This window comes from Rana temporaria, chromosome 1 (assembly GCF_905171775.1).
Source record: "Rana temporaria chromosome 1, aRanTem1.1, whole genome shotgun sequence".
In the NCBI taxonomy this organism is placed as follows: Eukaryota; Metazoa; Chordata; class Amphibia; order Anura; family Ranidae; genus Rana; species Rana temporaria.
In genome coordinates this window covers 62,219,036-62,232,833 of record NC_053489.1, presented here as the reverse complement: position 1 = coordinate 62,232,833, position 13,798 = coordinate 62,219,036, and the positions used below count along the sequence as shown (strand labels likewise).

At 45.2% G+C, this 13,798-nt stretch overlaps 1 protein-coding gene across 1 annotated transcript in view; it reads left to right on the top strand.

Moving 5' to 3' along the window:
• RICTOR (RPTOR independent companion of MTOR complex 2) overlaps positions 1-13,798 on the top strand; it is a 214,684-nt gene that overhangs the window by 108,069 nt on the left and 92,817 nt on the right. Inside the window, 2 exon segments of the mRNA XM_040338626.1 lie at positions 2,825-2,951; positions 13,371-13,540. Of these exon segments, the coding sequence (XP_040194560.1) occupies positions 2,825-2,951; positions 13,371-13,540 (297 nt within the window).

Genomic DNA, 13,798 nt, shown 5'->3' with positions numbered 1-13,798 from the left:
CAGCCCGTATCTATGTATAATGTTTATTTTTCTTCTAGGCTTGATTATTAGTAGGGGTAGTAGAATTACATTATTTTTGCTGTCACTAAGACTGCTTTCACACTGAAAGCGTTCAGGTGTCGGCAGTATAGCGGCGGTTTACCATTTTTGCTGCGCTTTTCAGCCGCTAGCAGGGCGCTTTTAACCCCCGCTAGCGGATGAAAAAGGGTTAAAAGCGGCGCTATACTGATTTTCAATGGGCAGGGGCGGTGTATGTAGAGAAGCTGCTGGCAGGACTTTTTTTGATGCCCTGACAGCACAGCGCCCCAGCGTGAAATCACTTGACTCAGGCTTTCACACTGGGATTGCAGTTGAGGCTTTTTTTTCAGGTGCTTTACAGGCACTATTCTTAGCGCTAAAGCGCCTGAAATACGCCTCAGTGTGAAAGGGGTCTAAATTATTCGTCATGGTGCTGTTGTAAATAGAAAGATTACATTATTTCCTATTTTGTTTTTTATCGTTGGCCACATTTTTTTTAATACATTTTGCTCTGGCCTGATCTAGGGTCCATATAGAGTAATCTTCTTTTTTTTTTTAAGTTTATAAACTGCCTTGCCTTTTGCTGCCTTCAGTCAATGAGGTTTCTCTCCATACCAATGAGACAGTAATGGGGTGCAAGGAGGGGCAGGCCCACAGTCGACTTTACTAGAGGTAGATGGAGTTAGCATAATAGAGTTCCCCAGGTCTCAGGGCACCCAGGGGATGTGAAGATTTGTAAAGTTTATTTTCTTATTTTTTTCAGACACCTCTAGTTGTCAGAGAACTAGTTTAGCAACTTCTAAAAATACCAGGTGTACTATTAAAGTGATTTGAAGACCCCTTTCACACTGAGGCATTTTTCAGGTGCTAAAGGGCTAAAAATGCCGCCTGTAAATCGCAGCCCCAGTGCGAAAGCCCGAGTGCTTTCACACTGGGGCGGTGCGCTTGCAGGACGTTAGAAAAAGTTCTGCAAGCAGCATCTTTGGAGCGGTTTAGGAGTGGTGTATTCACCGATCTTCCACCACCCCTGCCCATTGAAATGAATGGGTACCGCTGCCGAAGCGCCTGCAGAGCGCTTCGGCAGCGGCGCATTTAACACTTTCTACGGCCAATAGCGGGGGGTTAAAAGCGCCCTGCTAGTGGCCCGAAAAGCACTGCTAACGTGGAGCGGTGCCAGTGTGAAAGGGGTCTAAAGGTAAGTTTGTATAAAAATAAATCTATATATATATATATATATATATATATAAAACTCAACGTGTGTGTGTGTGTGTGTGTGTGTGTGTGTGTGTGTGTGTGTATGTATGTATGTATGTTCCAGCATCACGTCCAAACGGCTAAAGATATTAACATGAAACTTGGCACACATGTTACTTATATGTCAGCAACAAACATAGGATAGGCGGTTTAACCCTTAACCACCCCTATTTGCCATGGTCGGGGTTTTTCTTTAAAGTCCCATTCAACTCTATGGGAAATACATGTTACTTCATAACTTCCAAACGGCTGTAGATATTTCGATAACACTTGGTCACATGTTACTTATATGTCCACTTAAACTATAGGATAGTTAATTTATCCCTTAACTACCCCCATTTGTGAGGGTCGGGGTTTTTGTTTAAAGTCCCATGCAAATCAATGGGAAATGTATGTTCCCACATAACTTCTGTACGCCTGGAGATATTTCAATAATACCTGGTACACATATTACTTATATGCCAAATAAAAATATATGACAGTTAAATTAACCCTTACCTACACCCTTATATAAAAGATGGGTATATTTATATTACTCTGATTTTCCTCCCCAAAAGGTTAAGATAGGAAGACCGGGCAACGCCGGGTATTCAGCTAGTAAAGAATAAAGCAAACATGTCATACCTGTTCTGTGTAATGGCTTTGCACAGAGCAGCCCCTGATCCTCTTCTTATTTGGGTTCTTTGCCAGCGGTCCTTGCTCCTCCCCCCTGCCGAGTGGCCCCAATAGCAAGCCTTTTGCTAAGCTTGCTCCCGAGCCACGCTCTGGGTGTTCATTCACACACACACAGCGTGACTTGGCCCCGCCCCCAGCTCTCTCCACATTGGCTCACTGGCTGTGATTGACTTCAGCAGGAGCCAATTGCTCCAACTGCTGTGTGAACCAGTAATGAGAGAGAGAGACCTGGGAGAGCCTCTGCTCTCATCCACATCACAGGATTGAGATGGAGCTCAGGTAAGTATAAGGGGGGGGGGGGGCTTTTTTAACATCATGCATAGAATGCACAAAGGTAAAAAACCTTGAGCCTTTAGCACACTGCAGCTTGAAAAAGCTCAGTACAGCATTTTTTTGTTTGTTTTAATGGAGCTAAAATGTAGCCCATTATTTACAATGTGCCTGTGCACAAAAGTGCGTAAACTATCACAAAGTTTTCCCCGGTTTAAAAAAAAAATCTCAATAATATTCAAACCGTTCAAGGCAACCCGATGTTAGCAGGTTTTACGTTTTGATGGTAGATTGTTTGATTTTTGCATTTTAAAGTGGTGGTAAACCCAAAGGCAAACATTTATTATATTGCAGCTTACCCATTCTTAGATGTGATGGCTGCATTAGTTATCTTTTTTTTTTTTTTCATCTGGTGATCCGCCAGTTCTTAGCATAACATTTGCAGTCCCCTTTGCATAACTCTTATGTAAAGTAATTGTTCCATAGAGATACAGTTGGAGTGTACTTGAGTAAGCACTGAATGCTAATCTGGCTTGACATCAACTAATCTGTGTTCCCGAGGCTGCCGACAACTGTGCTTATGTAATCGTTTGCTTGTGTTTTGCAGATGATTACTGTGAATGCTTCCTTATTCCCTAGTTCTCTTACCAATTCCTTGATAGCAGTTGGAAATGATGGCCTCCAAGAAAGGGACAGAATGGTTCGGGCCTGTATCGCAATCATCTGTGAACTAGGTAAGGTCAATGGCCTCCCGAAAAGAAGAAGAGGAGCCAACACAACTCCCGCTTTCTGAAGTCCACTACATGCACAGCTATCGCCATGTTTTTTTTTTCTCTAGAAATAAGAGGTTTTACATTCAAATTTAGAGGAAATGCTATTGTGATTATTAAAAATCAAATTGCAGCAATCCTTAATAGCCCATCAACATACAGGGGATGGCATGGGAGCAAGAAAGGGGGAAGGTAAGGCTTGAGAATCAACACACTTCCCCAAATTTAGAATGTCTCACAGTAGCCAATACACCCGCACTTTACGTATTGTAAACGTTTTGCCGATAACTGCAAAAAAAAAAAAAAAAAAAAACCTGTGATGTCATCCTTTCACTCTAAAGCTTTTTGCGATATCTGGGCACCAGGAGGATCCTCTGGTGTGCAACGCATGTCATTTCCGGAAACTACATGTCCCGTGTAGCTTCTGGGCGATTTTGTGGACAGTAAACAGGCAAGTATGAAGTACTGTGTTTTGTGATCACCACCCACAGTTTATAGCAGCATAATGCAGAGACTATATTCGAATTGTACCCATTCAGTCCTGCCTAGCAATCAGCATTGTTTACATACCTGACATCTCTACAACTCCTGTGGGAATCAGAACTACAAACAGTCAGTTGGTGGATATTGCAGCTACAGTGGCTTGCAGGTTTCCAAATGTCAGCTCATAACTGATTGGTCATTATTCTGCCCCCCAGCGTAGGGACCTTCCCTCTAGAGTAGGGGTCTTCAATTTATGGCCCTCCAGTTGTTCAGGAACTACAATTCCCATCATGCCTAGTCATGTCTGTGAATGTCAGTGTGTTACAATGCCTCATGGGATGTGTAGTTCTACAACAGCTGGAGGGCCATAGTTTGAGGATCCCTGCTCTAGAGAAAAAGTTCAGTAGGGCTTCATACGAAGATGCAGCCGCTGCCTCCACTGCTACTGCAGCATTATTCATTTGTGGAAACATCTGCCAGTAAATATATACCAATTGGGATGCAAAATAGTAAAGGCGGAGATCTGGTAGTGCCAAGCCGCCTCTATTAATCGGTAGTTGTAGTGTGTCCAAGGAAATTCTGGTAGCCTTGGAGCCCCAGAGAAAAGAGTTCAGTAGTGAATAAATATGTTGAAATGTTTGTTTGTTTTTTTGGGATATATAGTCACTCTACCTAGTAATGTCAGGGGGTAAATCTTTCCATTTTTGTACTCTGTCTCTAAATATTCTGATTATGGGCCACAAATTTAACTCCACAAAGGAGTCCACCGGCATTTGAATGTTTACTCCTAGATATTTAAACTTTGAGGAAACCGTGATGGGACAGTGAGCAGGAATTACTAAGACCTCTTTCACATTGAGGCGTGGAGCCGCGGTGACGGTATAGCCGCGCTATTTGTAGCGCCGCTATACCGTCGTATTTACCGCGATATTCGGGCGCTAGCGGTGAGGTTTTAACCCCTGCTAGCGGCCGAAAAAGGCTTAATACCGCCCGCGTTGCTGGCGGTATTGCGCGGTTTCCCATTGATTTCAATGGGAAGGCACGGTATAGGAGCGATGAACACACCGCTCCTATACCGCAGTAGAGATGCGGCTAGCAGGACTTTTGGACCGCTTCAGTGTGAAAGCCTTCGGGCTTTTACATTGAACACTACAGGGCATGATTTTTCATGCGGTATAGCAGCGCTATTTTTAGCGCTGTACCGCATGAAAAACGCCTCAATGTGAAAGGGGCCTAAGGGTTGTGGGTCCAATGGAAATGGTGTTGACTTAAGCCTCATACACACAATCTGATTTTCTGCTGACAAAGCGTAGGACTTTTGTCCGAAGGGCGTTGGCCGCAAACTTGTCTTGCATACAAACGGCAAAAAATTGTTGGCCAACAAACACAAAACTACGTGGTTTTTCAGCTCGTTGGCGCCACCCTTTGGGCAACTTCTGCTAATGTTGTGTGAAATGGCGAGCATCGCTTCTGAGCATGCGTGTTTGTACTTTGGAGTTTTGTCCAATGGACTTGTGTACACGATCGGGAAAATCCGACAACACACAATTGTTTGCGGACAATTTTAAAGCATGCTATCCCACATTTGTTCGGAAAATCTGACAACAATTGTCCAATGGACCATACAAACGGATTTTCTGACAACAGCCTGTCATCACACAATTCCTGTTGTATAATCTGATCGTGTGTATGAGGCTTAAGACCATTTAATATGGAATCCAGAGAAGTCTCTGAACCCAAAAGCGGCCGACAACAAAGGTACATGAGCATATCGTCCGCATATAGAGAAACACTCCCTTCGAGATCCCCCTATCTGCATGCCCTTAATACCATCATCCTCCTCTCGTAGTTTAGCAGCCAATGGTTCAATGGCCAGCGCAAATAAGAGCGGTGTTAGGGGACAACATTGTCAGGTTTCTCTATGTATTTTAAACGTGTCAGATATAAGTCCATTACCTCTAACACAGGCTCTGGGGTCTGTATACAGAAGTCTTACCCATGAGATGAATCTAGACCCAAATCCCAATCTAGTCATAAGAGAGAAGAGAAACCCCCACTCCACCGAATCCAATGCTTTTTTGGTGTATACCTGATTCGTCAATCTCTACCTTTTAATGTCCCTTTAAATCATTGGCTCAAACAATTTACTGCGCTTGCTAGGCGCGCTTTATTAACTGTATGATGCCTAAGCTACATACACTATACAGAGCTTTGTTCCGGTAGTGAGTTGAGGTATTCCTGTCCCACTCCCGAAAAGAAATGGAAGTCAGGCTGAGTGGCGCTCAGCCATTCATGTGAAGATTTGTATTCTATTAATAAATACAAAGCTTCCTATGAATGGTTGAGACGGAGATTGTGATGTCCTCTGCCCACCTCTCTGCTTCAGCCAATCAGAGGAAGATTTGTATTTATTCATAGAATACAGAGCTTCCTCTGAATGGCAGTGTGTCACTTAGTTTTGTTCTGGGAGTAGGAAGTTCCCATCCCTCTGCCGGAGAACAGCACTGCATACTATATGTAACTGAGGCTACAAAGAGTTCATACAGTGCTTCCAGCAAGCACACCTGTTAGTGCAGTAAATCTTTTTTTCCCCTCCCGTCTTTCAGGACAGCCCACAATTGAGAGATACTCCTCCTCTTCCTCTAGGAAACACTGCGCCAGCCCATAAATTTCTCACTCCCCCTGCCAGACCTCAGTATTAGTGTTTCCTCCGGTGGGGAGACACTGTGCATGGGAACCTAGGCCAATTCAGGCAGAGGACTGAGGCCATCTATATTTACCTTAAGGAAGCAGAGGCTTCCAGGTGAATCCCTGGTGCGGTGCAGGCCCACCATTAGCCCACCCCTTCCACGCCGAGCGCGGCTCCTGGTTGCGGGGGACCCCTATCTCGTCCAGCGGGGCGCAGCGGGGGGGACATCCAGGCTCGCCCTGTACTACAGGCCGCAAAGAATTTTTTTTGAACCGAGCGGGCTGGACGGCGGGTGACGTCATTTCCGGCGTAGAGCGGATGTCTCCCTTTGAACCGCGACTTCCGGTTCCGGGTCGCGGTGCTGATAGGAGGTCCGGGCGGACGCTGGAGGGAGTCGGATCTCGCACAGGCGAGGAGAAACTCTCAGCAAGCAGCCACCTGCAGTCATGTCGGCAGCATCTCCAGAGCCAGCCCTGACAACTGACGCTACCTCCAGCGAGCCCTAAGGTAAGAGTACCCTGGGGAGGGGCGCTCTCTAGCTAGGTTTGCCTCTCCATGTAGGGTTCAATGCATGGGGAGGCAAGCCCCCTGGGTGGCCAGGGGAGGGGGAGTCCTTAGTCCCAGGGTTTATAGGGGGCTAGGTGCACTCCCAGGGTTGTAACCAAATTTTTTAATTTTTTTAAATTTTTTAAATTTTTTATAACTGTTGTTTTCTGCCCTTTCTGTGTTTCAGAAAGCCATTGAAAAAACGGGAAGTGTGCCTCCTGTAGGGATGTCCTCCCAGAAACATGGACTAAGGTCCTATGTAGGGATTGCATTCAATCCCTGGTCAGGGAAAATGAATTAGAACAGGAGTCGGACTTGCAGCCTCTGTTAAAGAACTGTCATCCACGTTCTCCTCATTCAATCTCTGTTTGAGAGGTTACAGCCTTTGGCTGTCCCTACCCAGGTTACAACCCAGCCACAGGCTCAGGGTCCTGCTCCTGTCATACCCATTGCAGCAGCTATGGCAGATGTTTCCGCAGGCCCTTCCAAGAGGAACAGGTTCCTCCAGATAGTGCCACCTCTGATTCTCAAGAGGGGTCAGAGGGAGAGGACCAGGACGGGGAGTCCAGGAAGCCCTCTAGGTACAAATTGTCACTGGATGAGGTAGAGGACCTCTTAGGGGCAGTTTACACAACCCTTGGTATCCAAACCGACAAGAACCTCTTACCCTCCATGATCGAATGTACAGGGGTCTGGAGGAGCAAGAGAGAAAGGTCTTCCCAGTACATGATATACTGGTTGAGACCATTAAGAAGGAGTGGCAGGATCCTGAAAGGAAACCTTTTTTTCTAGATCCCTAAAGAGGAGATTCCCTTTCTCAGAGGATCCTTTATCTGTTTGGAACAAAAGCCCCAAATTAGACGCCGCCTTCTCCCAAGTGTCCAGGAACACGGATTTAGCGTTCGAGGACATGGGGGTTTTGTCCGATGCTATGGACAAAAGAATGGATTCCCTATAAAGAAATGTTGGGATTCTACTATGGGGAATCTTAAACCAGAACTTGCCGTCACAGTAATGGCTCGCAATCTGGAGCACTGGCTCTCTAAAATTCAGGAGCACATGAAGCTGGTACGGATAGGAAACTATATTAGCCTCCTTCCCTACTATCCTGCAAGAGTCGCTTATATAGCGGATGCCTCAGCGGAGTCAGTCCGCATGTCGGCCAGATCGGCGGTTCTGGCTAACTCAGCCAGAAGGGCCCTCTGGCTCAAGACTTGGACTGGCGACAGCGCCTCTAAATCCAAGTTATGTGGTATTCCCTTCACAGGGGACCTGCTTTTTGGCCAGGCCTTGAAGCAGTACTAGACCGCACGGCGGACAAAAAGAAAGCCTTTCCTCTAAAAAGAGAGTCACAGTTACAGGCAGGAAGGGGGTTTCGTCCGCATAAGCAAAAAGGGGCCAAACCAGCAGGCCAAAAGAAGGTTTGGACCCCCAGGGGCAGAGGCAGAGGTGGAGCGATTTTTCACCCTCTGTCCAGCCCCCTAAAAACCCATGACTTGTTTAGTCAGGGTGGGAGGAAGACTGGGGACCTTTCTCCCACAATGGGAATCAATCTCCCCAAACCAGTTTGTCCTGGCGGTCATAAGAGGGGGATACCGACTGGAATTTTCATCACCTCCCCCCCAGAGATACCTAGTCACCCATCTACCCAGGAACAAGGAGAAATCCGAAGCTTGTATGGGAGCTCTAAGGAACTAGAGGATCAGAGTGTCATCCTAGAGTTCCAAGGGCAGAGGAAGGAAGGGGATTTAATTCACACATCTTGTGGTAAAGAAGCCCTCGGGAAAATACAGGTTAACCTAAACCTAAAACCTTGAACAGATTCCATTTCATACAGGAAATTCCGTATGGAATCAATTATACAGTCAGAGCCCTCCTTCCCCTCAATTGTTTCATGGTATCTCTGGACCTCAGAGACGCATACTTACACGTCCCGATCGCGGAGAATTCTCAGAGTTATCTGCGATTGGCCGTGGACCTAGAGGGAACGATTGTACACCTCCAGTTCCAGGCTCTGCCATTCGGGCTATCCTCTCGCCCCGGATTTTTACCAAAATCCTGGCAGAACCCTTAGCGTTTCTGCGACTTCAGGGAATATCCATCATAGCCTATCTGGACGACCTGCTACTTTTCGCAGCTCGCCAGAGCAGCTATCCAGGGACCCTGGAAGTGACCAAGAAGGTTTTAACAGACCTAGGGTGGTTACTGAACCTATACAAGTCCAGTTTAATTCCATCCAACAGATCACTTACCTAGGGTACCTGCTGGACTCTACTCTCTCAAGAGTGTTCCTCCCGGTAGAGAAAGTCAGGAAATTGGACAGAGCAGTAGCTTCCCTCCAAAAAACAATCAACAGGTGTCACTAAGGTCCCTGATGTCAACGCTAGGTCTGCTGCATCTGCCTCCAGCCGTACAGTGGGCAGGGATTCACTTTCGCCCACTGCAGGCCTTCCTACTAAGGGTCTGGGATCACAGCCTAGAAGCCCTAGACTCCTTGATTCTAGTACCCCTTCAGGTAAAAAGATCCCTCTGGTGGTGGAGAAAGGCCACCAACATAACCCAAGGACGTCTGTGGATTATCCGGTGTCTCGGGTGGTAACCACAGACGCAAGCGGCAAGGGCTGGGGAGCGCACTGGATCCCTTCCAGCGCAGGGTACCTGGGGTCTCCAAGATCTAAAAAGATCTTCCAATTGGAAGGAGCTGAGGGCAGTGGGCCTAGCCCTCAGGTTCTTTCAGGAGGGAACTCCAGGGGCACCACATTCAGGTGAGATCGGACAATTCATCGGCCGTAGCCTATTTAACAAGCAGGGCGGCACGAGAAGCGAAAGTTTGTCGGTCCTGACAGCGGAGATTCTGGGCTGGGCGAGATCCACACCCTCTCCCTTTCGGCGGTCTTTCTGAGGGGAGAAAGAAAACATAACAGCAGACTTCCTCAGTCCGGAGGCAGCTGAGGGAGGGCGAGTGGGCCCTCAACCAGGAGGTCCTTTCATCTCCTGAACAAGAGATGGGGAACTCTGGAGGTGGGACCTCTTCGCCTCAAGAGAAATGCGAGATCCCCTGTTTCTTCTCCCTGAACAAAGGAGAAGGAGCAAGGGAGTGGTTGCCCTGTCCCAAAGCTGGAAGTTCGGAAGATGCTATGCATTCCCACCTCCGGTACTTCTTCCAGCAGTACTGAGAAAATTCCAATCAGAGCCACCCACCTCTCTAGTCCTGGTAGCTCCTTACTGGCCCAAGAGGGCATGGTTCTCAGTCCTCAAACAGTTAGCGGCAGAACCACCCTTATTTCTACCTCAGCGGGAGGATCTTCTATCACAGGGCCCAGTCCTATGTCCACAAGTCCACAGGTGGAGACTAGCAGCGTGGCTACTGAGGAAGCCATACTAAGATCCAAGGGATTTTCCGAAGGTTTAATTGCCACCCTCCTTAATAGTAGAAAAAAGGAGACCCGCAAAATTTACAAGAAGGTTGGCTTCGTTTCAACGAATGGAGTGTAAATTGCCCCTGTTCTGTTACAAAGCCCCACGGCTGTCTTAGAATTTCTTCAGTGTGGGGCAGATAGGGTCTTTCGGTTTAGCACCCTTAAAGGGCAGGTTTCGGCACTTACGGTGTATTTAGAAAAACCTCTGGCCACCAGTCCCCTGGATAGTCAGGTTCTTTAAAGCACTATCCAGACAGAGACCAGCTCGAGGGCCACCCTTCCCCAGTTGGGACCTGTCCTCTTGTATTGCGTACCCTAACGGGTACTCCCTTTGAGCCCTTAGATAATTGTTCTCTAAGGGATTTAACCTTAAAAACAGCTTTTTTGGTTGCAGTGACCACTGCTAGGAGGGTCAGCGAGCTAGAAGCTCTATCGATCAGACCCCCTTTTTGTGTATTTTCCCGGATCGGGTCGTTTTCAAGACCGATCCAGCCTTTCTTCCTAAAGTGACTTCAAAGTTTCACAGGAGTCAAGATATAGTTTTACCCTCTTTTTGTTCCAACCCTTCGGGGGAAAGGGAACGACGTTTCAGTACGTTGATGTTAGGAGAGTATCCTACATTATTTAGAGGGTGACTAAACCGTTTAGACGGTCAGACTCACTATTTGTTTTATTTTCTGGAACCAGGAAGGGATGCAAAGCATCCAGGCGCACTATTGCCAGGTGGCTAAGACTAAGCATTGAGCAAGCATACACTTTGGCTGGTAGGGATATCCCTACAGGAATTAAAGCACACTCCACTCGAGCGCTGGCAACCTCTCAAGCAGAAAGAGCGGGAGCAACGCCGGAACAGAGTTGCAAAGCAGCAACATGGTCCAGCTACACCACCTTCGTTAACACTACAGGGTGACCTGGTTTCGGCAGGTGAGCAAGCCTTTGGACGAAAGGTTTTGCAAGCCATAGTCCCACCCTAGTTGGTAAGTTCTCGGTTATCCTCTCAATTGTGGGCTGTCCTGAAAGACGGGAGGGGAAAAATAGAGTTACGTACCGGTAACGTCTTTCCAGTAGTCTTTCAGGACAGCCCTGGGTACCCACCCGAATAGAGGAAGTCTGATTTCAAGACCAGGACATGATGTTGATATGTAATTGTATGTTATTAACATGTTCTTGTGTCTCCCCAGCTGACCGGAGGTGCTCGTATAAATACAGAGGTCTGGCAGGGGGCTGTGAGTATTTATGGGCTGGCGCAGTGTTTCCTAGAGGAAGAGGAGGAGTATCTCTCAATTGTGGGCTGTCCTGAAAGACTACTGGAAAAGACGTTACCGGTACGTAACTCTATTTTTTTTTTTTGTGTCTGCTTTGGACCAAACAAACTAAATGGACATTAAACATGGAGATCCACTTTAAGCAGAGCAAAGACTTGGATTTGACCAGGGTGTTACCCTCTTGCAATCGCTGTACAGCAGAACTCAGAAAACTGAGCTGCACATGGAACCAGTTGGTTTTATTGCAGTGCTCAGGTGCTAACAAAGGACATGCTGATAGGAGGTGAAGAGTTAAAGAAATGATTGATTAGCTCCTCAGTCTGCTACTTCCTCTTTTTATTCTTCTATCTCACGGTAGGGAAGGGACAAGTAAAGCTTTTTTATGTGTACTTCATCTGTCTATTTAGTTGTTCCCTTGTATTTCAGTTTAAAAACGAATGTTCCTTTCCAAATGTTTTTCTGCGCTTCTATTTAGCTACATCATGGTTAACGCTATATCATGGTTAAAGCTATATCATGGTTAAAGCTATATCATGGTTAAAGCTATATCATGGTTAAAGCTAGATCATGGTTAAAGCTAGATCATGGTTAAAGCCATATCATGGTTAAAGCTAGATCATGGTTAAAGCTAGATCATGGTTAAAGCTAGATCATGGTTAAAGCTAGATAATGGTTAAAGCCATATCATGGTTAAAGCCATATTGAGGTTAAAGCTATATCATGGTTAAAGCTATATCATGGTTAAAGCCATATCATGGTTAAAGCCATATCATGGTTAAAGCCATATCATGGTTAAAGCTATATCATGGCTAAAGCTATATCATGGCTAAAGCTATATTAAAGCCATATCATGGTTAAAGCCATATTGAGGTTAAAGCTATATCATGGTTAAAGCTATATCATGGTTAAAGCCATATCATGGTTAAAGCCATATCATGGTTAAAGCCATATCATGGTTAAAGCCATATCATGGTTAAAGCCATATCATGGTTAAAGCCATATCATGGTTAAAGCTATATCATGGCTAAAGCTATATTAAAGCCACATCATGGTTAAAGCTATATCATGGTTAAAGCTATATCATGGTTAAAGCCATATCATGGTTAAAGCCATATCATGGTTAAAGCCATATCATGGTTAAAGCCATATCATGGTTAAAGCTATATCATGGCTAAAGCTATATCATGGCTAAAGCTATATTAAAGCCACATCATGGTTAAAGCCATATCATGGTTAAAGCCATATCATGGTTAAAGCTATATCATGGTTAAAGCCATATCATGGTTAAAGCTAGATCATGGTTAAAGCTAGATCATGGTTAAAGCTAGATCATGGTTAAAGCTAGATCATGGTTAAAGCTAGATCATGGTTAAAGCCATATCATGGTTAAAGCCATATCATGGTTAAAGCCATATCATGGTTAAAGCTATATCATGGCTAAAGCTATATTAAAGCCACATCATGGTTAAAGCCATATCATGGTTAAAGCTATATCATGGCTAAAGCTATATTAAAGCCACATCATGGTTAAAGCCATATCATGGTTAAAGCTATATCATGGTTAAAGCCATATCATGGTTAAAGCTATATCATGGTTAAAGCTATATCATGGTTAAAGCTATATCATGGTTAAAGCTATATCATGGCTAAAGCTATATCATGGTTAAAACTATATCATGGCTAAAGCTATATTAAAGCCATATCGTGGTTAAAGCTATATCATGGTTAAAGCTATATCATGGCTAAAGCTATATCATGGTTAAAACTATATCATGGCTAAAGCTATATTAAAGCTATATCATGGCTAACAAGGATGTTCTGTGTTAAAATGACGTTGACCCCTGCCTTTGCTCACATTTTTTGTATATTTCTTGTTTGCAATTTGTCAGTCACCTAATTATTTATATTGGCTTTCAGTGAGGCATTATTTACCTGTAGCTGTTTCCTGTAACAATTATTTATTTTTTTGTTCTTGATCCAGCACTTCAGAACCCAGAAGTTGTGGCGCTTAGAGGTGGTCTCAGTACTATCCTGAAAAATGTGATTGACTGCCAGTTAAGCCGAATAAATGAGGCTCTCATCACCACTGTCCTTCACCTTCTCAATCATCCAAAGACACGACAGTATGTGCGCGCTGATGTTGAATTAGAGGTAGGTGCCACTTTTGTACTGACTTTGTATTCAGCTTCTCAAGGAATACTAATGGCTACTACTAGGTAGGAGCAATAATTAGTAACTTGTGAAAAAGAACACTCCCCTAATGGGGTAAACTGCAACCAGGCAAGCGTACTGCTGCCAGTTTCTAGATGGCTGTTGGTCTGTCCTTTTCCTACACTATTATGATGGACTTGTATCACCTAGATAATGTTATAATTTTTAATCTATTTAAGCCTTGGATCTTTTTTGGTT